We start from the raw sequence: 25,413 nt of genomic DNA, 5'->3' as shown, positions 1-25,413 counted from the left end.
GTAATGGGAAGGTTGGCTTGGAAGAGACCTGAGGAAGAAATTCTTCCCCAGGAGGGTGGTAAGGCACTGGAACAGGTTGCCCAGAGGAGTTGTGGAGACTTCAAGCATGGCAGTGCCCAAAGACAGGATGGGTGGGGCTTTGAGCACGCTGATATGGTAGGAGGTGTCTCTCTCTATAAGCAGGAGGGTTGGAACTGCATGATCTTGGAGGTTCCTTCCAACCCAAACCATTCTGTGATTCTTCGATCAAAGAGCTTGTGACAAAAGATTATTGGGATTAAAGACTAAATCAGCACAGCGAGTGAGTGGTACTTGCTTAATTCTTTTTCCCTTCATGTGCTTCGTTCGTCCCCTACAAGAGGCCGCAGAGCGCAGGGCACCCTCCCGCTCTCTGCTGCCTGCTCCTGGCCTGCCACTAGAGGGCAATGAAGGTGGCAGGCACCCGGGCAGAGGTTCCTGCGAAGCCTCCAGCCGCTGGGAAGGCTCTGCCAGATGTAGCATGAGTCAGCCAGAACGGTCCAACAGATCTGGCTACCACCTTGCCATCCTGACACTGCGCAACGGCTACGCGCGATGCGGTGGGGCAGCCGTGGGAGCGCGGCTGGCTCCTCCCGCAGATGCGTCCCTCCCGGATTAGAAACAACCGAGCCCTGGGCAGTTTTGGTCTGTAGCCTTCAGGTGCGTGTCCCGAGCCCTCCTCAGCACCGCTTCCAGCGCTGATGCAAAGCAGTGTGCATATGCTGGTAGGGACGCGGCTACACTGTCACAACCGTTCAGAGCATCCAGTTGCTGCCACTCGCCAACTGCCGAGTCCGGTGCTAAACCAGCGCCACATCTCTGCCGCTCTGAAACACCGAGAGCAAGCACACTTCCTAACGAGCAGCTTGCTTAAGGCTTCATCCAACCTGCCTTTGAACGCTGCCAGGCTTGCAGCCTCCACAGCTTCTCTCTGGGTCGCCTGTTCCAGTGCCTCAACACGCTTGCAGCTGATGCTCTTGGTAGGATTAAATTGCAAGAGTTTAATGCAAGGACAGCCTAATGAGCCTGAGCAGTGTTCAGACACTCATGAGCAAAACCAGGAGTGACCTGCTCGGTATTTTCTGGTTTTGCTCTCCAGCTGACATTTTATCAGCTTATTTTTAAAGCACTTTCTGCCTTTCCATTACTGAGTTACACTGATGAGGTGTTGTTTCTGTGTGGGGATGTGTCATAGAATCACTTTGAACCATGCAGGAACTACTGTGCACGTAAAGGTGATGAGGACAAATTGCTTTGGATTAGAAGATACAGGATCGCTGTGTTCCTGCTGGGGATGCTGTTCTCATCAAAAGCAGGAGCCAGAGAACTGAGTCCACTGAATGTCAATACATGACAACCTGGACAGATCAGGAAAGAAATGTGTGCTATGATGTATTGAGATTTCCAACACTGAAGAGCAGGAAAATGCAGTGAAAAGGGAGTTGAAAGGTCAGAATTTCCAGTTTCCCTCTGTTACCATCTAGCTCCACAGCTCCAAACAAGGAAAACAAAGCAACTGACAAAATATGGACAATTTTACCCCTCCAGTGCCAACCTAGTTTCAAAGGACATTTTACTAAGTACCTTACAGATGTCAGTCAGAAGTGAGGATGACCATGGGCTGGCAGGTGCTCCACTGAACTGTATTTTACTGGAACTGATGACAGCAGCTGAGATTTCACACCATCACTTCTCAGCTTCTTCCATGATCTGTTTGATTTCTCAGCAGTCAGACAAACATTTCTTTCATTCTTTTTAACAGAAATTAGTATCAGATAGAAGCATGGAATTGTTTGGGTTGGAAAAGACCTCTAAGATCACTGAGTCCAACCACCAACCCAACACCACCATGGCCATTAAACCATGTCCTGAAGTGCCAGATCTTGAACATACATCAGCATGACAACAAAAGAAGGGAAGTGGCTGAGAGCTAAAAGAGAGACATCAGGACAGAAACAGAAACCCAAGCGATGGTGAGGAAGGACACCAGATTCAGGCCACAAGTGTATACTCAGATGAATGCTAAATTTAGTTTCAGTGGCCTTCCTATGGTAAGATTGAGTGAGGTGCTTCTGAGGCAGAGGTGGGGCTTATTTGAAATGACATGAGAAGAAATCTGTGAGGAAGAACTGAATCTCAGGCATAGAATTTGCCTCCTTCTCTAGAACAAACACTGGAGTTTTTTCATAGAATCATAGAATCAACCAGGTTGGAAGAGACCTCCAAGATCATTCAGTCCAACCTAGCACCCAGCCCTAGCCAATCAACCAGACCATGGCACTAAGTGCCTCATCCAGTCTTTTCTTGAAGACCCCCAGGGATGGTGCCTCCACCACCTCCCTGGGCAGCCCATTCCAATGGGAAATCACTCTCTCTGTGAAGAACTTCTTCCTAACACCCAGCCTATACCTACCCTGGCACAACTTGAGACTGTGTCCCCTTGTTCTATTGCTGGTTGCCTGGGAGAAGAGGCCACCCCCCACCTGGCTACAATGCCCCTTCAGGTAGTTGTAGACAGTAATAAGATCACCCCTGAGCCTCCTCTTCTCCAGGCTAAACAGGCCCAGCTCCCTCAACCTCTCCTCATAGGATTTGTGCTCCAGGCCCCTCACCAGCTTTGTTGCCCTTCTCTGGACATGTTCCAGCACCTCAACATCTTTCTTGAATTGAGGGGCCCAGAACTGGACACAGCACTCAAGGTGTGGCCTGACCAGTGCTGAGTACAGGGGCAGAATAACCTCCCTTGTCCTACTGGCCACACTGTTCCTGATGCAGGCCAGGATTTTCCCTAGATTGGCTACAGTAAATAGCATCACCAAGAAACAGAACAGCTTTTACTGGCAGGAAAGAAGGAAACTGAGAAGCAGCATGTCAGGTGGGGAAATGGTGACACAGACAAAACTTGTCAAACAGCACCTTCTCCTGACAATGTGAAAGTGCCTGCTGGCTTCATGTTTTTGATTCACCTTTGTTTTCTTTCTAGAGAAAAGTATGTGGAAATAGTATGGAAAAATGCTGTCAGAACTTGCTTCTCAAACAGCACTGTGTGTCTGAGTGATGTGGGGATTAGATTTCATTTTCTGACAACTGATGAATCCTAGAATGGTTGGAAGGGACCTTCAAGATCATGTAGTTCCAACCCTCCTGCCATGGGCAAGGGCACCTTCCACTAGGCCAAGTTGCTCAAGGTGCCATCCACCCTGACTTTGAACAGAGTCAGGCTTGGAGCCTCTGCAGCATCTCTGGGCAGCCTGTCCCAGTGCCTTATCACTCTCCTGGAGAAGAAATTCTTCCTCATATCTCATCTAAATAGAGCTTCCTCTGGTTTGAAGGCATCACGCCATGTTCTGTCACCACATTTCGTCTCACTATGCTCTGATACCACCCACCACATCCAGCTTCAGTGTGGATTAAATGTCTGTTGGGCTCCTTTATGCTTTAACACACCAGGTTTTCTTAGCTTATAGTTTTCAGTTGTCCTTTCATTTGTCTTCATGCAAAGCTTCCCAATTTTAAAGGGAAATAAGAACACTTAGCTCTGAGAACTGCTTGAGAAGCAGATGTAAAGTGCTAGGTACCCCTGTCACTGCTAAGTAACAGCAATTTGCAGTGAGTCAGCTAAGCATTCTATGGTTTTTATTAGATGTAAATCAATAGCTGGAGCAAACACTATTGTTTAAGAAATGTTAAATGAAATGTTCAGCAGTTTCCTGGTAACTGCACCGGTTATGATGAGTGGTTTGCTTTACTCAACATTTTCTACAGGGCTCCACTGAGCACATTTATTAATAAGGCCATAGGGATTATTCCTTTTAATACTGAATTAGAAAACTCCTGAGAGAGTGGCTTTACAAAGATGAGGCAAGCCAGTTTACTAGCCTGGGGTGATGACCGTGGTAAACTCACTGTATGCATTTCCTTTTGCCTTACTGAAACCCAAAACAGTTGGCAATGGGGAAACATGAACAAAGCTTACTGTAAAATATGATCTGGGCTTCTATGTATTACAGTGTCCCTCCAGCTGTATTAAAACGTGATAAAGACAGAAACAACTTCTGGTTTGAGAAGGATGTCAGTTCAATACAAATCTATAGGTTACCAGAATTTGCTGGTTTTATTTCTTGATGCCCACTGAGAACTTTTCTCCACTGAAAACCACTATGGAAATGCTCCTGTAAATAATAAAATCCTGTTAACTGAAAGTAAATAAACCACAGGCTTGATTTCTTGTGACTGATCTCCTTTGAAGTTTTTTCAATGGTCATTTTCCTGCTAAACCCTACAGCAACCTTCCTGTCCCTCATGGGTTGGGGTTTTTGTGGTTGGGTGTGGGGTTTTTTTGGTTGGTTTGGGTTTTGTTGTTTGGTTTTTGTTTTTTTTTTCAAGAATATAATCAGAAAGTAATCTTGGAACTGATCTCTTGATCTTGGCTTCCAGTCACATGGAGTTAGAACCTCAGCCTACAGTGCCCTAAGTGACATGCGAAGAGCATCTGGAGCTCTGACCTTGTGAACTGTCTGGGTACTATGGGAGTGAAAAACTGATAAAAATATCTTAGTGGAACAGTTTCAGTTTGTCTTCAGCACCATGACTCACAGGAGTTCTGAGTGCTATCTATAATCTTTTTGTGTGAAAACCTTCGAACGAGACCAGGTAGTTCTTGGCAGCCTGAAATACATTACTTTAGGTCAAGTTGTGATACACGTGGAATAACCCTGACAGCCCAAGCTCAGTATCTGGGGCTTCAGAGTGACTCAGAGAGTCACATAAAGTTAGAGAATGGTTGTACCCAGTGATCTTAAAGGTCTTTTCCCACTGAAATGATTCTATGACAAAATTAATTAGTCCTCTCAACAGGAGGGGCTCAGGTGAATGTACAGATTGAAGTACTACTTCAGGTAGCTTTCTCCAGTGTGTTGTGTGTGGTTTGTGCTATATTTGCAAAGACTCTACAGCATACACTGTGTGTGTGCCCACATAGACACAGGAGCACCAAATAACAACAAATAATCAGCTCCTAGGCTGCAATAGAACATTCATCTCTATACCTATGTTAGTATACGGTGTAAACAAAGTTCTTACTCTGGAATGTTTATTGGAAAAGGCTTTTTCTGTTAAAAGCCTTGTAACTAACTTCCAGGGAAACTCTGTTTACATGAGAATGGCAGGCTGAGGTAATGGCATCTTTCTGTGGGTTGAATGACACCAGTGGGTGCCTATGAAAGACATCTGAGATGGACAGATCTAAGGGAATACATACTAACTAAGTCCTCCTTACAAAGATCCTCACAAAGAAGGACATGGATAGGCAGCAGGTCCAGAAGAGGGCCACAAAGATAATTAAAGGACTGAAGCACCTCTCTGACAATGACAGGCTGACAGCATTGGGGCTGTTCGGCCTGGAGAAAAGAAGGCTCTGGGGAGACCTTAGAACTGCATTTTGCTATCTGAGGGAAACCTTTAGGAAGGCTGGGAAAGGGCTTACTTAGAAGGGCCTGTGGTGACAGGATGAGGGGTAATGGTTTGAAACTGGAGCAGGGGAGATTAGGAGGAAGTTCTTCAGAATGAGAGCAGCCAAACACTGGAACGAGTTGCTCAGAGATGTGGTTGAGGCCCCATCTTTGGAGACATTCAAAATCAAACTTGGTGGGGCCCTGAGCAACTTCATCTAATTGGAGATGTCTCTGTTGACTGCAGAGAGATTGGACAAGATGATTTTTGAGGGTCCCTTCCCACCCAATGCATTCTGTGAATCTGTGGTCTCACATTACAGCAACACAGACCTGGCATCACCTCGAATGTCACAGGAATAAGAAATGAGTGGAGCTTCATGCCCTAAGGAGCATGAAAAGCCAACATGTTGAAAGTGAACTCCAAGTTCTCTTCCAGTTTTTGAACCTTGCCTTCTGTTGGCTGTCAGTTATGGGAAAGCATCTCTAGGTGTTGCAGCTTTCTGACCCCACGGTGTTTTTCTGCAGCATCAGCTGCATCTGAGTAAGCAGAGCTATTTTTAAAGCAGTCCCCTAAGTGCAGAGTCATGCACAGCACGGGGAGCTGCTCCACTGGGCTTGCAGCAAGGCACACAGACAGTGTCCCAGCCACTATCAGCAGCCTGTGACTAAGTTTTAGTTTCAGGCTCTGGTTTTGCCCAGACCCATGGGCTCTCTGAAATTTTCCTGTAGTTGCACTGGCACTGCTAAGGCCAAGTTGAGCATGATTTCTTCTGGCAGTGAGAGCACTTTACTAAGTCACATGCAGAGCTGTGACAGTCACACTCGTGGCTGACACATCAAGGACAGAACTGGGAACCTCCACAAGAAGAAACATGACAGTCTTGTGCACTGAACCCTGAGAGCTCAAACTGCCCTCTTACAACTTCTGCCATTTCCTGGCTGGCACACACTTAAACTCTCTCTGTGCTTTGCCACACAAATGCAACTGATAACAAAGCTCAGAGCAATGCAGATTGAAGGGAATCCTGGGGCCAGCTTGGGGCCCTCACTTCAAGAGGGACACTGAGGTGCTGGAGTGGATCTAGAGAAGGGCAATGAAGCTGGTGAAGGGTCTGGAGAACAGGTCTAGTGAGGAGCAGCTGAGGGAACTGGGGACATTTAGTCTGCAGAAAAGGAGGCTGAGGGGAAGCCTTCTGGCTCTAACTCCCTGAAAGGAGGTTGAAGTCAAATCATTCTCTAACTCCACCAAGGCTGGTACTAATCCATGTCCCTCAGCACCACATCTCTGCCTCTTTGAAACACCTCCATGGATGAAGATTCAACCAACTCCCTGGACAGCCTGTTCTAGTTTTTGAGAACCCTTTCAGTGAAAAAAACTCTTCTGATACCCACCTAAACCTCTCCTGGAGCAACTTGAGGCCACTTCCTCTCATGTTAGATATGAGTCGAGACATTCCAACATCAGAGAGCTTTAATGGTCTTTGGCTCAGTCATCCCAACCCACTAGCTGGAGGTGGCCTGCTAATTCAGTGCTGTGTGTGTCAGGAAGCATCAAGAATGGCCTGACGCAGAAGCAAAGATGATCTGGGAACAAAGTGGGAACAGGAAGGCAAGCAGAGGCAGTGTCCTTAGCTGTGAAAGCCACATCCCACAGCATCCAAGCCAGAAGTGCAGAACAGTTCTCCTGGCAAGAGCCAGGACCAGCCAACAGTTGAGCATTCACCAGACAAGTCCCCAGTGAGGCAAGCCATGGTCAGTGAGGCAGGGTCAGGACAACAGCTGGTGTGCCAGGCATCTCCACACTGCTGCTGATGGAGAGAAACCATGGAAAACCATCCTTTTTGAATGGTTTGCTCCATTTAAGTGACAGAATGGCTTCTGCCTATTAACCATCCCCCTTTGGGTCCTCACCAGCCAGGAGTCCACACCTGCATCAAACACAAGTGGTGCAGGTTATTTCCCAGCTTGCTTCCATACTAGTTGCTACATGTACCTATCTTCCCACTTTATCTTTTGCAAAGATCAAGTAACACTGCATCACTTTCAAAACACTGATGGATGTGCCAGGAAAGCCAACTACAGCTCTCAGGCAGACTTACAGTCAGGAACTTAGTGCCATGGTCTAGTTAATTAGAAGGGTTAGGTGACAGGTTGGACTCGATGATCCTGGAGGTCTTTTCCAACCTGGTTAATTCTGTGATTCTGTGAACCAGAAGTGGCAGAGATTTGTTTGAATTGTTCAGCATCTCCCTCCTGAAGGAGCAGTAATAGCACAGGTTTGTCACTTCCCATTATGCAGAGCATGCTGTGTTTTGAGAAAGATATCACTTCTCCATCCTAGCACTTGACTCCACCATATCTCATGGTAGATTTAAAAGCTAAACCCATCCAGACTACGGAGAAGCCAAATAGGGCACAGTGTTTTGTAGCTCAATCACTTCATGTAACTTTGAACTAATCTCTTGATATTTCAGTGCCTCAGAGCAGTGGCTGCTTCTGGCACATCACCCACCCCCAGTTTGATTGATGGGGGTGTCTTTGGTCAGCCTGGGTCAACTGTCCTGGCCATGTGCCCTGCTCACCCCCAACTTGCCTCTTAGGGGTGCAGAGTGAGAGGAAGAGCGGGTATCGACGCTGTGCAAGCATTCTTCAGTGACAGCTAAAACATTGGTCTCTTATCAGCACTGTTTTGGTCACCGACCTAAACCACAGCACCCTGTGGGCTGCTGTGAAGAAAACTAGCTCTATCCCAACCAGGCCCAATACAAGAAGTAAGTGCAAAGTGTTGATCTGAAAAATCATAGAATCATTAAGACTGGAAAAGACCTCTAAGATCATCAACACCTCCATGACCACTACATCATGTTGTGAAGAGCCACATCTCCTTGCTTCTTGAGCACCTCCAGTGCTGGTGACTCCACCACTCCTATTCCAATGCCTGACCACTGTTTCAAGAAAGACATTTTTCCTCATATCCAATCTAAAGCTTCCCTGGTGCAAGTTAAGCCATTTCCTTTTGTCCTGTTATTTACTTGGGAAAACTAATCGCTAATGCCCAAAGCACAGTTTTCTCCCCAGGTGCTAATCAATCATTTGGCTACTCTCATTATCACACAAGTGAACCCCTTTGCTCCACTTCCTTTAAGTTTACAAGAAACCTCTAATTTTGCCTACAGGAAAGAACCATGAACCAAGAGTTAGAATCATTATCTGGCAAATTCATAGCTTTTCTTTCATTCTGAGACACTTCCTGGATAGCTCACAGGATAGAAGAGATGGGGAGATGAGGTTTTGGTTTTATGAAGTTGTTGGGTCAGCTAATGGCCATCACCACCATTTCAGAAATCAGATTTAAAAAAAAACTACTAAAAGAACTAATTTGCTTCTGAGTAGGAGTGGTGGCTGCAGTGGTGCAAGCCTGTGACTATGACAACCTGTCTCCAGCTGCTGCTAACTCATGTTCAAAGAGCTTTTTGCACACCTGCAAATAATACTGCAGCTCAAAAAATCAGTCATGTCATGAGCTTCCTGAAGGACCAAGCACACAGCTTGAGCTTCTCAGATCAAGAGACACCAACAGCAACAGAAATAAACTCCAGTTGGTAAGGACAGAGCTGGCGAGTTGCAACTACTGTGCCATGGGCAAGCAAAAGAGAAACTGCAAGAAGTAAAAATACTCAAAAGATTTAAGCAGGGCCCAAAATAGAGAAACACTCTGGGGTGTGTGTATGTGTGTGTAATATCCAACACAGAACCAGGAAACCTGCAAAGGAAGGTGACCCTCAGCAAAGATCTAAACCATTACGAAGTTACAAGGCATAACAGAAGCCTGTTTCTGAACACAAACTTGATGAAAAGACTTGAGAGAGCTATAGAAGTGTGTATCTTGCTTATCTATCAACACCTATAAAGATGAGACAGATCTAGGAGAGACAAACATCATCTGAGTGCAAATAAACATGAAAGAAATGTTTCTTATGGAAAAGCTTTGCATCTGATCAACACTGTGGTTCCCCATCCCGGTTATTTTAGCCTTACTGTGATTTAGAGCACAGCTCCTGGGCCTCTGCCCTAAGCATCAATACACTTCTGGTTTTGACATCATCCAAAGTTCAAATCATTTAAAAAAAAAGGAAATTAAAGATTTAGAAAAAAAAAAAGTGGGGAAGAGCTTACATTAGAAGTAAATAGAAAGCATTCTATTTCCCCTAACTACGCCAAGCATTTCTATGTGCACAAACAGAAAACAAGACTGAAAGAGGGATGTTGTCTTCCAAAAAGAGATGGCCACACATGTGTGTCACAGCACTGTGTAAACCCAACTTTGGGAATCTTGAATGCCCTCAGGATAACCTCTCAATGAGTTTGCTGTTCTGACTGTAAAATAAGTAGAACATGGCATTGTCAGAACACTCGATACAGTAACGCACATAAAGGATGTTTACCCATTCCCGTGTAAGTGCAAACGTGGCTGCAGCTCCAGTTGTTGCTAATCTGTGAGTCACAGAAGGATAAACATTCTATTTGCTCAGCACGAAAATCAGATTCCAAGGCACAGGCAGAGCTCCTAGTGGACATCTTCTGTAGCAGTATGTCAGACAAATTCGCTGTGGCAAATAAACCACTACAGACTTTTATTCCCTTTTGCACTGCACTGCACAGCCAACAGGAAAGGGAACATGAAGTGCTGTTGATTTTTTTCAGCCCACAGCAGCAAGAGGATCATTCATCAATTTCTAATCAGCTCTGCTTAGGTAAAATCAGCTCAAGGCAACAGGACTTTTCATAAGTATCATAAAGTCATGACTTACCCTCCAGGACAATGACTGGTGACGTAAAGCAATAGGGAAAACCACAGCTTGCTTGGCTGAACATGCAGTAAAATCTACACACTTTTGGTAAATGAAGCAGATCTGACTGCTGCCCCACCCCCATAAGTTCTATTGTTTTGTCCACACAGAGCTACACTTTTAAATACAGAGACTCTCTTCTGTAATGCTAGAGATAGAACCACTGTGCTCAGATGAATGATCCTTACAAATAACTCAGTTTTCCAAACAAATTGTCAAATGTATCCATGCCTCTGCTTACTTACTGTTCATTTTTCCTTCTTCCTGGTGCCTGAAGATCTGCTTCATCTTTTTGTTTCTAGGGAGTAATCTGATCACTTTTGTTCAGATACTGTCTTGACCCTTCTGACACATCATAATGGTTGTAAGGACTTATCCAAAATAACTTTGTCAAGATGTCTTCAACAAAATCTAAGCTGAGGTTAATTTTTTTCCCCGACATAGCTTTAATATCCTGTTACATCCCATACTGAGTTCGACGGAGTTTTACTCTGCCAAGTTGAGACCAGTAAGGTATGGAAAAGTTCCCTATGAAAAGCAGTACAGAACATAGCTGTTTCTCAGGCAATTATTTGCTGACCAGAATTACTGCACTCAATGAGCCTTACTTTGGTTGTCTATAACCAAAAAAGGCCAGATGACGACTCTGAACAGCAATCTGACAAACACACACAGGAGGCAACCCAGGAAAAGCCAGGTATGCTAAGAAACTGCGTCTTAAGATGTGACTCAGTCTTTGGCACCAGCTTCTCTCACTGAATTCCCAGGAATTCCTCAGAATTGACAAAAGGAAACAGTCATGTAAGGGCATTCCCGAGAACATGCAGGATCAGTTTCTTACTCAAGACTTACGCAGGTCAAATTTCCCTTCAGTCAGTGGTGCTTTCCTCGGGAGGCACTGGCTTGATCCAAAGCACTAATACCAGCCTTCAGCAGCTGGATGCAGTGTTTGATTCTAACACACTGTTACAATACCACAACTATAACTGTGCTATGAAGTGCTCTGACAGACAGCTAACTAAACTCCCTGCTGTTTGGTCTAAGAACATCACTGTCCCATCTATAGACATGGGATTTCTCAGCTGCCTTGTCATTTGCTATTTGAACGAGCAGGAGACCAAACAGATTTCTCCATTCCTAGGGATTCTTTATAGGTTTCTACAAAATACTTTAGCAGTCAGCAAAAGCAGTCTTGCTCCTCATTTTTCAGTGAGGTCTGGCATTGGGACAATGCTGAAAACATAAATTTTTTATTGTAGTCTAGGTAGTTTCCCCTCTCCCCATCCTATTACTGTATATTTTAAAGCAGGGAGTTTACTTCCTTCCCATATTTGTAGGACATAATTCTGTGAAAGTACCAAACATATTCCCTAAACATACAGATTTTTCATTGCTTTTAATCATGGGGTGCTGACATTATTCTTAAGATGAAATAGCAAACACACCACAGACCTGTACCTGAGACAACTGTTTTACCCTTGTCTATCTCACAGGATCTTCTCTCCACATCAAATCCAGTTATATTTTTAGGTTAGTTTAGTTTATTTTCAGCTAAGCTAACAAACCATTTGTATTACTCCTAATTGTTTGGATGATAACTGAGGTAACAAAAGCTTGAAAAAGCTGAACTGAATGGAAGGATAATTCATATTATGAGGGACTGCAGGAGGTCTGCAGCCCAAACTCCTGCTCAAAACACTTCTAATGTTTGATCATCCTTACAGAAAAAGAGTTTCCCTTATGCCTGACTGCATACTCTCTTGTTTCAGTTTACACCCATGGTCTCCATGAAAGGCTGAAATGTTGTACCTTGCATTCCACGTGGACCAGTATCACGAGGCTTTCGATCCATCACCAGTGCAACTGAGCCTCTCAACTTTCATGTTCACTTTCTTGTCCTCTGTTCATATTCTGATTCCTGCAAATCCTTCTACATACAGTCTTCACTGTTCTGTCTTTTTACCAGGATACCTACAAGCAGACAGAGATGTATCTAGAGCAGACATACACAACACAGGAGGCTGCTCTCTATCACACTGACTAAATTCTTCTCTTTCTGCCCACTCTACCTCTGAAAGTGATTTTTACTTGCTCTCTAATTGGACAGTGCTTTTTGGCCCAGCAACATCTTTTGTGACTGCGCTGGATCTAATGCAATAAGGCAGTGAGCACACATAGAGCTCTGTGTTGCATGCCTGAATGTATACATGCAGATATATACAGACAACAAACATTATTACTGCTCATCATCAAATGTGACCTAAGTTAACCTTAGATCAGTGTGCTGCTTTAAGGCTTTTTCCTTCCAACCTGTTCTACCAATACGACAATGTGTCAGAACTAAACCGATTCAAAACCCACTTCACAGCAGCCCAGCTTACCATGCTGCCCTCTTCCTATGAGGCATCTCACACCAATATAACCTCTCCAGCAGCTGTATCCTTGGTTAACAGTTTCTGTCTCTGCCTTGCCAAGGAAAATCCTCCAACAGAAGGCTGTCTGACAGGTGCCCATTTGTTCACTGCCAGGCACCTGCTTTATTCTCAACTCTACCTCATGCACAGTCCTGAGGAGCTGATAATAGCAATTTTAACGGACAGAAGATTTTTGTCTCTTCTTCCTAGCAAAAAAGTGACAGGACAAAAGGAAATGGTCTCAAGTTGCACCAGGCCAGGTTTAGGTTAGAAACTTCTTCCCTGAAAGTGTTCCCAAACACTAGCAGAGGGTCTGTAAGAGAGGTGGTTGAATGCGCCTCTCTGGAGAGGTTTCAAAGAGGCTGAGGGACATAGCTCAGCACCAGCCTAGGCAGGACGAGAGAATGGTTGGATGCGACCATCTTACAGGGTTTTTCCAACCAGCAGCATTCCCTGATTCCTAACCGAGCTTCTCCTCGAGATGTGCGGAGGCGTGTGGCCTCTGAGGGGAGATGTGCTGCTTTGCCTGTGTCCAGAGCCTTTCCCTGGCTACCGACGCGGATCCCACACATGGTGGAGGCTTTCTGGAGTGTTTCCCCATTTTTTTTCTGCTCTGGCAAAACCAGAGAGGAGACTCCGCTGCGGTTCCAGGCGCGGCCTCTCACGGCCCTGGGGTGAGGGTCGCGGCTGCCCAGGCCTCCCCCGCCAGCCCCGACCGGCAGCTCTGGGGCCCCTCGGAGAGACGGAGCGAAGCGAGCGGCCCGGCCCGGAGGGTCGCCGCCAGTGGGGAAACTCCCACTGCGAGGAGGGAAACTCCCGCAGCGGCTCCGGCTGGGACACGGCGGTACGGGGCTTTCGCAACGCCGGCCGGCCCCGGCCTCCCACCACTCGCTGCTTCGGACCCTCTTCTTCCCGGCCTCTCGACGGTCCCACCTTTACTGTGATCACCTCCTACCCGCGACCAGTCGTCGCTCCCTCTCCTTCGGCTCCTTCTTCACCAGTCCCCCCTCTCAATCACCCCAGTCACCTCCTCTCCATCGCCTCTAGCTCGGCCCCACCTCCCTCCCTTTCCCCTCGCAGCCTCCCACCCGGCCTGAGCCCCCTGGTCCGCAGGTTTCAGCCTGTTCCAGCTGCCCCCATGCAGCCTCCGGCTGCCTTCTCTCCACCGGGGTTCCCCGGCTGAGCCTTGCCCCCGTGGCCGCCTCCCAGCGCGGGGTTCCCCCTGGGCAGAGGCGGAGCGTGCCGCAGCTTTGCCCGCTCAGGGGCGCTGGGGCAGGCGGCGAGGCGGATCCTGCGAGCGCTTAAAGCAGCACAGCCACGCTCCCGCGGCGGGGAAGGCGGAAGAGACAAGAAGTAGTCGCGGCCCTGCCTGGCGCCTCTCGGGTTTATATGCAGCTGGACGGGTTTCTGCTCGCTCTAGAGAAGAAAGAGAAAGGGAAGCAGCGGGACCGCGGCTCACCTTCCACGGCCATGTGCTCGATAAGCGAGGCCAGCAGCACGGAACCCCTGGTGGCCCGCTTCAAACAGGTGGAGGAAACGCTCGAGAAACTGCACCGGGAAAACAGGATCTTGAAGAACAAAGTGCCTCGGTACAACGCTCTCTGCACCTTGTATCACGAGTCGGCGCAGCAGCTGAAGCAGCTCCAGCTTCAGCTGGCCGCCAAGGAGGCGACGATCCGGGAGCTGCGAGGCAGCCTGGCCCGGCAGCAGCAGGCGAGCGGCGAGGCGGGGGCGGCGGGCTCGGAGCCGGCCCGCTCGCTGGTGGAGAGTCTGCTGGAGCAGCTCGGCCAGGCCAGGGACAGCGAGAGGCTCTCGGCCAAAAGAGTGGAAAGTCTCAGCCAGGTAAAACGGCGAACGCCTTCGAAATAGCGCTGGCGTGCAGTGCCTCACCTCCCTGGGCAATAGGGTGCGAGTAGGGGCTGCAGCATCCACTGCAGGAGCTGCGTTTCTGCCCATCCTCCCTAGAAACAGGATTAATATAAACTTAGTAAGGGCAGCACTGGCTGTCTCGCGTGGAAGATGCAGAGGTTTTAGAGCCTGATGGCTGGCGCTGATGGAGAGAGGAGGGTACGCAGGCAGCAGCACGGACAGCTCAGTGTGGTATGCCCGGGGGGGCACAGCAAGCTGCTGGTGGCACAGCAAGCTGCTGGTGGCACAGCAAGCTGCTGGTGGCACAGCAAGCTGCTGGTGGCACAGCAAGCTGCTGGTGGCACAGCAAGCTGCTGGTGGCACAGCTCAAACAAGAGGGCAAGTGCTTCGGCCTCACAGCGCCAGGCGGGGGTGTTTGACAGGGACTTGCTTTATCCCTGTGTGCCCAGAGTGGGACTGTGCCCAGGCGACTCGGTCACCTATATCCAGCAGTGGTTCCCACTGCCTTAAGTCCAAGAAAGTAATCATAAAATCCTAACCCAGAAGCTGAGCATGGCATCATAAATCTTCATGGAGCTGTTTTCAGGAGAAAGACAAACAGTCAAATCTTCTAGCTCTGGAAGCTCCATATTACTTACTGAAGAGCATATGTCAGTTTTGTTCTGCAAGATAAACAGCTGATGCCACCACATTAAAATGGTGGGGTTCAGTGCATTTAAAAGTGGATTTTTATCTTGACATGAAGGCAGCACATTAGTAGTTGGAGAAGCAACTGACAAGGCTGGATTGTGAGAAGATGTGCCAGGGAAATGGGTATAGCTTATGACAACCTAAGTCTGAAAACTGCATTCCTTCCTCTGTGCAACAACTGCTGTTCTGGTTACTGTCGTTTAGAGTTGCTCTGAAGTAGTTAAAAGAATTTTAACACACTTCTTTCTGGATGAAGCTGCATAAAGGAATTTCCAAGCAGAGCAGCAGTACTTAAAACTGAAACAAGCATTTTTGTTGTAACCAGTCTCCCAACCTAGTGCTTATACAAAACGTTTTCCATAGATGACAGTCACCTAAAATACATTTAAATAAGTTCAGGTTTGGAAATTTTAGATTAGAGATGATCTTACTGACCCTTTGCAGACAGATGAAAGGCCTGTGGTAGGTGAAGATATTTTGAAGTCTGAGGCTGAATGGGGAGATTTATAGTTTAGCATGATGCCAAATAATTGAAACATCTGTTTAAGAACAGGTGCTGGCTCTGCAAGCTATTCAGTTTATTCTTTTCATGAGTAAATACTTTCTGCCTGATCAGAAACACAGAACAATAACAACAACAAGAGACATTTTGTGAAGTCAGATGCCTATGTGCTGGCAAAGAAGAGTGTTCCCTGTCATTTAAAGCTCCATCAGTGTTCCTGAAGAAGTGGAACAGTACAGTGAAGACTGCACCTGTCTCATGGTCTCCACTGACATCCAGGGCACCACTCATTATAGAGGAGCAGTGCTGCAGAGATTTCTGTCACCAGCATCCAACACCTTTTGAGGATATCAAATACAAGTTGCTTTTGGCAGTCAGGAGTGGTGTACTTCAGAAACACAGTGCTAGAGAGTGGTTTACTCCGGGCAGCAAGGAAACGTCTTCCTCCTTAAAACACCGGCAGAGAACTTAACTTACTGCAGTGTGGATGATCCAGGTCAAGAGGAATGTGTGGCAATGAGATAGGCAGTTGTTTTCTAGGAGTATTCTTGTCAGACCTCCCTCACATGCCCTGGAATGTCAAAACAGTCACTGCTGCCACAAGGATTTAATTTTCTGTTGCTCCTCCTTATCTTACCAGGGTCATCCCTGCTTAAATGGAAAGGCTGCCATATATGCTCCCTCTGGTTTGCTCCTGTGACGGTGCTAGGCAGTGAAAACACTTCAGTGGGTTTTGATAAGGTGATTTTCCAGTTCTATCTTTTGTAAGTAAGACCTCGAACTGGTACTTTAGAAAGCAGGAGCAGTAAGGACTTCTCAGTCTCCATAGTGATTCCTTGTAAACTGCTTTATTCCATGTAAATTCCATCTTTAGGTTGTTGCTGCCGTAGGGTGTTGTCATAAAATCTGCTTGTTCCTTCATTCTGCTGTCCAGGAAGTGCTTGTACAGCTTGTGCAGTTCTGGGTTTTGATTGACTGATCTGTCAATTCCAAGGTGAAGTGATTATGCAAAAATTTATTTGATTTCTTTCACAAGTCCTTTGCAGTAAGTATACGAGCAATGTGAAATTACTGCAATACGGAATTCAGTCTGGAGAGTATTTTGCCTTCTGAGTTCACTTTGCTTTGAAGTAACTTTTGCTTGCCTTTTTATTTAGGAAGTAGAGAAACTGAATCAGCAACTAGAGGAGAAAAATGGAGAGATACAGCAGATGATAAATCAGCCTCCATATGAAAAGGAGAGAGAAATCCTGAAACTTCAGAAGAGCTTGGCAGAGAAGGAGAAGGCTCAGGCCACCAGTGATGTTTTGTGTCGCTCGCTCACCGATGAAGCTCACCAACTCCAACGCAAACTAGCATCCACAGCAGAAATGTGTCAGCACCTGGCCAAATGTCTGGAAGAGAAGCAGAGAAAAGAGAAGGGGAATTCAGATGACCAGATAGCTACAGAAAGATCTAACCAGGTATTCTTATTTACTATTATGTTGTTTTAAAGTCTTACTAGCTTCTGAGGCGTTAATTAAAACAAGATAGTTGTAAATGGGAAGTGAGGAGAAACATCCCTTGCAATTATGTCAAGAAGAGTGAGAAGAGTTCTATGACAAGCTCTAAATAGCTCCTAGTACCAAAAACTCAGGCTGGAAGTAGTTGTCAATCACTCGAGCTTTGGCAACCTCACTTATCTCAATCAGAAGCTTTTTATGGACACGATCTTGAGAGGTCACTTTCAACCTCAGCTGTTCCAGGACTATGATTCTGCACCTACAGGTGGTCCACGTCTTTATATCGCAACCTGCTGCTCTGCATCACTAGATGGTGCTGTGCTTTTGAAGGTGGTACCTCTTGATGACCTGTCTTAGCAACCTAAATCACAAACCGAAGCAGAACTATTTCAAAGCAGCAGTTAAATTAAGAACTCTGTAGCATGTGGGCTTCTCAAATCAGGATTTGCCTTTGCCCACATAGTACAGACCGACAAAAAACTGGTCAGGGAAGAATGAGTCAAGGTGTCTTACCTTGTTACTTTTTTTTGCTCTGGGGTTCCCCCCAGTGTAAGGCAATGCTTTTCCCCAGCAAGGACACTTAGAAAAACTGTTTCAGGATAGGAAGGTGGCAGAAATTCTATTGAGTGGCACAAAGAACCACCTGGCTTTTGGTGTGCCTAACTGATACTTAGGCTGTGTGGCTTGGCTGCATCATCACCTTGGCTGAAGCTTTTCAGTGTAAGGCAGAGGTAAATGGTGGTATTCTGTTGTTCCATAAGTCAGGATGGCTCAGAGTCATTAGGTAATTCATGATAAGAAAATGACATGAGAAATGCTGCCTCCAACAGCAGTTCAGAACATTGGGTAGGACACTACAACCAGTTCTCACGAGAACAATTCCATCTCATGTCCTTGCTGCTCTGCGGTGGCAATGCTGTGTTTGACGCAACCACTGGTCGATGCTTTCATAAGAAACTCTGCACATGCTCGCCTCTGCTTCAAAAACATTCCAGGAGTGTTTCTAAAGAAAATGTATTCACATCGAAGTTATCTGTAAGAAATAATTAGAGGTTGGCTAGGTCTAAGAAAAAGGGACTTGAAATCTTGAGTATTGTCATATTTTACGTGTAATTGATAGACAGGAAACTTGATTGGCTTTGATATATGTAACGAGTAGCTAACCTTGTGCAGCAGGGACTTCCCTGTTGAAGAAGAGAAATTTCAGATGCCATTACTAGCTGATTCTAGGGAATTTTGCACAAAAGTGCTCTATATTACTCATGTGCACTGGGGCTTTTTAAGCAGATGTCACAACTGTAAAAAGGAGTATCACTTTACTCAGTTATTTAGCGTGCAGGGTTTTTATCCTCCCCTCAGTAATTTCTTCCTAGCACTGGCCAAAATTGACAGTACCAACAAAGCAAGTTGAAGGCATATCTGTGTCATTGTCACGAATTCCTCCACTTCAAACAATTGCTGTCAATAGGGCAGACCTTCATGCGTGTCAAATGTGTGGTATTGTTCCCGTGACATTTAGCAAGCTCAGAATTTAGCAAGACACATGCTTTTATCACCCCACACAGACCTGTTTCAAAGCTGTACCAAGGTGGTAAAAATCTGAGCACGTTTTTGTTCTGCTTATTAATAATAAAAGCTGTAGACTATACTACTGGAAATCGTGTACTAGGTGGAAATCAGCAGACCTAACTCTGAGTTTATGGCACTACATCAAACAGTTTTAGAGGCTTTTCAAATAAAATAACTTCCAGTTTAACAGCTTAGCTAAGTAGCACTTGGATTTTTTTTCTGTTCAAATAACACTTCCTTTATCTGAAAATTACAGCTTTTAGACAGTGAAACTTCACTTCAAGCTCTTGTTTGCAACCTTCAGGATGAAAACAGGATGTTAAAACAAAAAGTAGCTCACGTGAGTACTTTCATTTTGTACAAGATTAAGATTTGATAGATAATTTTGAATTATAGTAAATCTGAATCAGGTAAGACCTGGCTAATCTAATTAAATGGCAAGTTAATTTGAGTCTAAAACTTTTCTTAGTCCTTTCAACATGGCACAGAGTCTTTGTTCCCTTAGCTTAGAACAACTCATTGCCTTGGTTTTAATGCATTGAGGTTTTGTTCAAAATATGCCGCAGAAGAAAATCTTTTGTGTTCTTTCATGCATGAGCACTCCTCTCTAGGACAGCAGCATAGGTCTAAGGTGAGAACAGCCCTTCCCCCTCCATAGTACTGAACACTGGGGAAGGAGAATGACACCTGTGAGGCACTTGGCTTACAATGTGATCGTCATCTGCTCTCCTCTGGTGTGGCTTGTCCACAGTCAGCAGTTGCATCAGCTTATTAATATTAATCTTGAGAGAATGTTGGCCCTGCACATTTCAAGAGCCTGTGAAAAATGAGAAGCTTATGTCCATGTTCTTCATGACTGTTCTGGGTCACCTTTCAGGTGGAAGACTTGAATGCCAAATGGCAAAGGTACGACGCAAGCAGGGATGAGTATGTGAAGAGACTCCACTTGCAGCTGAAAGAGATGAAGTCCCAGCTGGAGCAGCACCATGGAGTGACTTCAGCACAAACCAATTCTGACTTGATGCACATGGAGATATTCCGGTTAAACAAGCTGCTGGAAGAAAAGATAAAGGAATGCACAAAAACCAAGAGAGAGTTGGAAGATATGAAGAAGGCGAGCGAAGGAGACACAGAGCGCATACAAATGCTGGAACAACAGGTCATTAAGTTGCTTTTTCCTAGAGGTGGGAATTCTTACTTTTTCCCCAGACCACTCAAGTCCAAGGGAGGGGTAGGGAGGAGAAAGAAATAATTTATTTGACATTTGCCACATCTGGTTCTTCAGATCATTAACACAGATGTAAAGGAAACTCACTGAAGAACTGCAAGCAGCTCTGCAGACATGCAGAAAACCCACAAGTACCTTCAGAGTAGAGATAAGATAGAGAAAATTCTGAGATTCTGGAAATAGATATTTACAAACAAAGAAATCCCAGCCTCTACTTCTGATCTAACCTACCAATGCTCTGATTTCTGAAATACTAACTTAGTAATTCTTTTCCAGGTCCTAGTTTATAAAGATGATTTCACCTCTGAGAGGTCAGACCGGGAACGAGCACAGAGTAAAATACAAGAGCTGCAGGCAGAAGTTGCATGCCTACAACACCAGCTAGCAAGAAGACAGGTAAGAAAGCAACATGCTGCTCTTGCAGTGAAAGCATGTCAACAGGGTTCAGAATTAAAATGTACTTTTAAATACATACTTTAAAAATCTTATTACTTCTAAGCCCATTTCACTTAAGTGCAATCATGAAAGTGTAGGGCGACAAAGCTGGTGAAAGGCCTGGAACACAAACCCTATGAGGAGAGGCTGTGGGAGCTGGGGGTGTGCAGCCTGCAGAAGAGGAGGCTCAGAGGTGACCTCATTGCTGTCTACAACTACCTGAAGGGACATTGTAGCCAGGTGGGGGGTGGCCTCTTCTCCCAGGCAACCAGCAATAGAACAAGGGGACACAGTCTCAAGTTGTGCCGGGGAAGTATAGGCTGGATGTTAGGAAGAAGTTCTTCACAGAGAGAGTGATTGGCATTGGAATGAGCTGCCCAGGGAGGTGGTGGAGGCACCGTCCCTGGAGGTGTTCAAGAAAAGACTGGGTGAGGCACTTAGTGCCATGGTCTGGTTGACTGGGTGCTAGGTTGGACTGGATGATCTTGGAGGTCTCTTCCAACCTGGTTGATTCTATTCTAGTGGAGATGCATTGCCCATTTCTAGTCCATTTGCCTTTTTTCCAATCAGCACAGTAAGGGTGAATTGGTAGAAGTACAGCCATGACTCCCTGCAGTGACACATTTCAAGTAGCTCACTGACTGTGTTCTGTGTTTCCTACAAGCCTTCTTTACAATTGCATTAACCCCACAAGATATGATGCATATTCTGTTTACAGACATGAGCAACACGGCAGATGAAGTTTGAAATATTCTGTTACAGAACATCTTTTTACTGCATCCCTTTCAAGAGCTCCTCTTTCTCTTTCTAGGACTCAAGAGACACAAGTAGTCATTTCAGAGGTCACACTGGCAACCAAAATCATAAGCACCCACAGATGAACGTTGAACACCTGCGAGGCAGCAGCCCAGGCCAAACGGGCATGCAAAGAACATCATCACAATCTGAACAAGCTTCTCCTCCTGTGGATGATGGAAACTCAGAATCTGAGGGCAGCGCACAGGGTGAACTCAGATGTCCTCATTGTATGAGGTTTTTCAGTGATGAACTTAGTGATGAATTCCTCAAGCATGTTACTGAATGTTGTCAGTGACTGTGTGCTGTGAGGTGTGTCAGTCGATCACTACTTTAAAGACAGTGAAACTCTGCTCCATATGCATCTCCTACAGTCCTAAACCAAGAGTAGTTCACATGAACAGCTCTTAGGATGAACAGCATCTACCTCTTACTTGATTTCACCTTCTCTTGGACTGTATGAAAGGCTTCAGGATAAAGCAAAGTGTTTTTATGAAGAATTATTTTTGACAACTCCAAGGAAGGAGACATAATGCAAATTCTGCTGCAGTCTGAACCGAAACCTACAGCGGTAGCTAGCTGCAGAGCGCAGCTCGACTCCTCTTCAAGTCACATTCTTCACAGCAGCCTGAAAACCTGTGAAAAAAAAAAATTACTGAACTAGAAATCTTCCTCCTCTTCCAAAAATCCAGGCTGAAGGACAGAGGAGGAGGATTTTGGCAGAAGAAAGGAAAAATCTTCTTGTGCTTGATGTGCATTAAAAGCAAGAAGTGCTCCTCTGTCGACTGAGGCTGAACCTGGAGACATCTCACCTGCAAACCCTTGGCGAATCCACTGAAATCAGGAGAGGTGAAGCCAACACAAAAGGGCTGCTTACTGACTCAAGCTAGCCTGTCTCTTTGCACAGCAACTGTGTACAGTGATATTTATTTTCTTCCTGTGCCCTAAGTAGTTATTTCACACATTGGTGTGTGTGTGTGTTTGTTGTCATGGGTTGTAGTCCTACTTCACCTAAGGATTATTTTTATAATAAAACTGATTCAGAGTTGCTTTACTACAGCAGGAATTTCTCTTTCAGAATTAAGTGTTTTCATGTGAAATAGTCCCAGTAACTATCTTAACTAAATGTTTCAGATAAGAGTTACTTCACTGCTTGGGTGACAACCACTGTCTCAGACTATTTTCAAATACATACCACACTCTCTCCTCATTGCTGAGAGGAAGAAAGACCTGCAAGAGGCACCAGAACACTCTGAGCGTTGGCCCCTGCCACATGGCTGTGACAACACTGGTGCTAGTTTAGGTGACAACTTCAGCAATTGCAGGGGTCTCTCCTTGAGAGGAGGTATGACAAGTTGAAGTGTACAAATGTAACAGAATCAGAGGTTGTTTCTCACCATGTTCCTGCTGGAGTTAAGGATGGGATACAAATTAAAGAGCGAGTGCAACCGTGGCCTTTCACACTTGAAGCTAGCTTGCTTTGGACCACAACACCTGTCTCTTCAGGAGAGTTGTGGATATTTTCCTTGCTGTTTCCTTTTTACAGCCCCAGAGGAAGATGGCACTTTATGACAATGTCTCTTCCAACCTGGTTGATTCTATGATTCCTTAAGGTGAGATATTACTAAAGATGATGCCTGAGCCATTGCATGGAACGTGCAGGTACAATGGCTCTTTACTAATCTGATTTTTGGAGTGAGTTGCAAGCCTGTGATTGATTACAAGCTTGTTTTTCCCAACACAACTTGCACAAGCATCCAGGGAAAAAAAAGAATTCTATGTTGTTTTTTTTAAAGACCATTTTGTACATCTCCTTTTAAGGTCTTAGAGATCAGATGCAGCCCACAGAATAAAGGCTGAGAAGCATATGATTAAACTTCCTGTGGCATAAGCTGATCTTTGTTCTGGCTCTTCTCATTAGAGCAGCCTTCTTTACAGCTCCACTGTCCACCAGTTCCATATTGCCAGTGCTTGACAGCAGAATATAGGCCTTTTATTTACTGATTCACATTACAAGGCAGTGAAACACAACAAAAGTTACAGCCTAGCAGTGCATTTTCCTTCGGTGCACTTCAGCTGATCACTGCTTTTACATACAATGGGCAGAAGCTCAAGTCTGTGAGCTTCCACTCATCTTCATCCTTGTGGGTGGAGATGGACAGACTGACCCACAATTGTCAGATGCAAGAATTAGACAAGAGAGTCTGCAGGACAGAGGAAATAACATTATCTACTCTTGTGGATTTAAGACCTGTGAATCAAAGCCCAAATCCAGGGAAAGGAGGGCATGCCAGGGAAGGGAAACTGGGTATATCTCCACGGAGGACCACACTGGACTACCAGACAAGGAGGTGGAGTTACAATTCAGGCACAGATTAGAGCTGCCACCTAAAAGTATGCAATAGATTTAGATGGACTGGAACAGATTTAGACTGGATATGAGAACATTTCTTGACAGTGAAGGTGGTGAGACACTGGCACAGGCTGCCCAGGGAGGTTGTGGATGCTCCCTCCCTGAAGATGTTCAAGGCCAGGTTCGATGAGGCCTTGAGCAACCTGGGCTAGTGTCCTTGCCCATGGCAAGGGGTTTGGAACTAAATGATCTTTAAGGTTCCTTACCCACCTAAACCATTCTAGGATTCCATGAATAAAAGACTGGAATTTGACTACCACCCATGGTAGAAATCTAGGGCAGAAATTTAGGGGTTTCAGTATAAAAATGCCTCACTTCATTTTATTTTACCATTCCCTACTGAGATGTCTGGGTTTTTTGGTTTGTTTGTTTGTTTTTTTACCTATTCAAAAACCTTATCTGTTTTCCCCTTTTCTGTTGTTTTGGCCTACACAAGAAGTCAGTTACACTATGGAGAACTACCACCATCTTGTATGCAAATACTTGTTTCAGTTTATAGGGCATAAACTTTTCCTCCCAAGAACACCTCTGTTTGCCTTTTACACCAAAGTCCTTGGTAAAGCTCCTGAAGAAAGAATAAACCCTTGACTTGTCCTCTTCTGCACTAGGCAAAGCACAGTTATCAAGGCATCCCAAACAATTACCACCATCACCACCTACCTTCACAACTCAGCTTCCTCAACTGGTTGATCAGAATGCTTACAACCTGTTAGCTCCACTGAAGTAAAAGCAGCTGGGAGTACCAGGCATTTTTGGAACCCTTTCAATTAAGAAAAGCTCCTGGTCTCAGGCTGGTGCTCTCTGCCATCTGGGTAGCCATCCAGGTAGCATGTGTCTTGTCTGGTTAACTGGTAAAAGCAAGCCAGCTCCTTTCCCAAAAGAAAGCAATAAAAGCCTGTGAGTAAGACAGTGACTGCACAAACTGAAAGGAACTTCAGCAGCATAAACTTTACCAACTTTCATTATCTCTTGGTACCACGCTTGTTCACTGAGATACACCTCATCTGCAAAGCTGCAGAAACATGTCCTCACACCAGCAGCTCTTGAAACCATACAGAAAAAACTCTGTGACCAGACAGGACTCAGTTCCTTATTTGCTCTATCACTAAGAAAAGGCATCCAAGATAACTGAAGCCGGTTAACAGCCCAAGGCAGTGCCCATTGATGCTCAGAGCTGGTGAGAAATACCCATACTGGACAGGCATGCTAAAACTAGAAGGCAGACAGAGGCACCTCTGTGGGTCCAGGGAGGTTGGGAGATCTCTTCTGGGACTTGTAGGAATGTATCTTTGAATATTGACAGACCAGTTACCTTCATGATTACTCCATCCCTTCTAAAACTTGTTCCTCATCAAATTCCCTCCCCCAGCTCTGCTCTCCAAACCACTCTGAGATTATCCAGGATGAGCTCAGAGCTCCCAAGCAACTGTCTCACCAGCAACAAGGTTTTCAGACCATGTATCCTCCAGCTGCTGGCTGTCATCGCTTCTGGACCTCATTAAAATGTGTTTTTCTTGGGATGTTGGAGTAAATGCTGTTTACTAATAACCATGCTGGTTGCTAAGCAGAAGTAGGCCCTCTGCACAGAACCATGCCAGCAGCTGTAGGCAAGACTGAGTCACTGCATGTCAGAAAATACAACTGGGCCAAGCCTCAGAAGTTGGTCCTTACCCCA

The 25,413-nt window shown here is 45.5% G+C and overlaps 1 protein-coding gene and 1 long non-coding RNA gene across 2 annotated transcripts; one reads left to right on the top strand and one right to left on the bottom strand.

The window, feature by feature from the left end:
- Window positions 1-6,764: 6,764 nt before the first annotated feature.
- LOC135179591 (uncharacterized) lies at window positions 6,765-14,210 on the bottom strand. Its single transcript, XR_010304047.1, has 5 exons — window positions 13,824-14,210; window positions 12,703-12,941; window positions 12,131-12,292; window positions 10,567-10,619; window positions 6,765-7,399 (listed from the first exon to the last, which is right to left on the bottom strand). It is a non-coding gene; the product is annotated as an uncharacterized LOC135179591 (long non-coding RNA).
- On the top strand, window positions 13,994-22,387 carry TNIP2 (TNFAIP3 interacting protein 2). The gene is made up of 6 exons (XM_064151580.1): window positions 13,994-14,577; window positions 16,954-17,259; window positions 19,124-19,207; window positions 19,745-20,026; window positions 20,372-20,491; window positions 21,342-22,387. Exons 1-6 carry the CDS (start codon window positions 14,125-14,127, stop codon window positions 21,621-21,623), a joined length of 1,527 nt encoding a protein of 508 aa, XP_064007650.1. The 5' UTR covers window positions 13,994-14,124; the 3' UTR covers window positions 21,624-22,387.
- The last annotated feature ends 3,026 nt before the right edge of the window (window positions 22,388-25,413 follow it).

This window comes from Pogoniulus pusillus, chromosome 11, assembly GCF_015220805.1.
Source record: "Pogoniulus pusillus isolate bPogPus1 chromosome 11, bPogPus1.pri, whole genome shotgun sequence".
Lineage (NCBI taxonomy): Eukaryota > Metazoa > Chordata > Aves > Piciformes > Lybiidae > Pogoniulus > Pogoniulus pusillus.
Note: the sequence above shows the minus strand (reverse complement) of the source record. Positions and strands in the feature narration are given on the sequence as shown.

What these genes read in the sequence shown, in the direction of transcription:
- TNIP2 (XM_064151580.1), top strand. Translation starts at nt 14,125, where the DNA reads ATGCAGCTGGACGGGTTTCTGCTCGCTCTAGAGAAGAAAGAGAAAGGG. An exon ending in GAGTGGAAAGTCTCAGCCAG is followed by an intron (nt 14,578 to 16,953) that starts GTAAAACGGCGA and finishes CTTTTTATTTAG; the next exon opens with GAAGTAGAGAAACTGAATCA. An exon ending in CTACAGAAAGATCTAACCAG is followed by an intron (nt 17,260 to 19,123) that starts GTATTCTTATTT and finishes TGAAAATTACAG; the next exon opens with CTTTTAGACAGTGAAACTTC.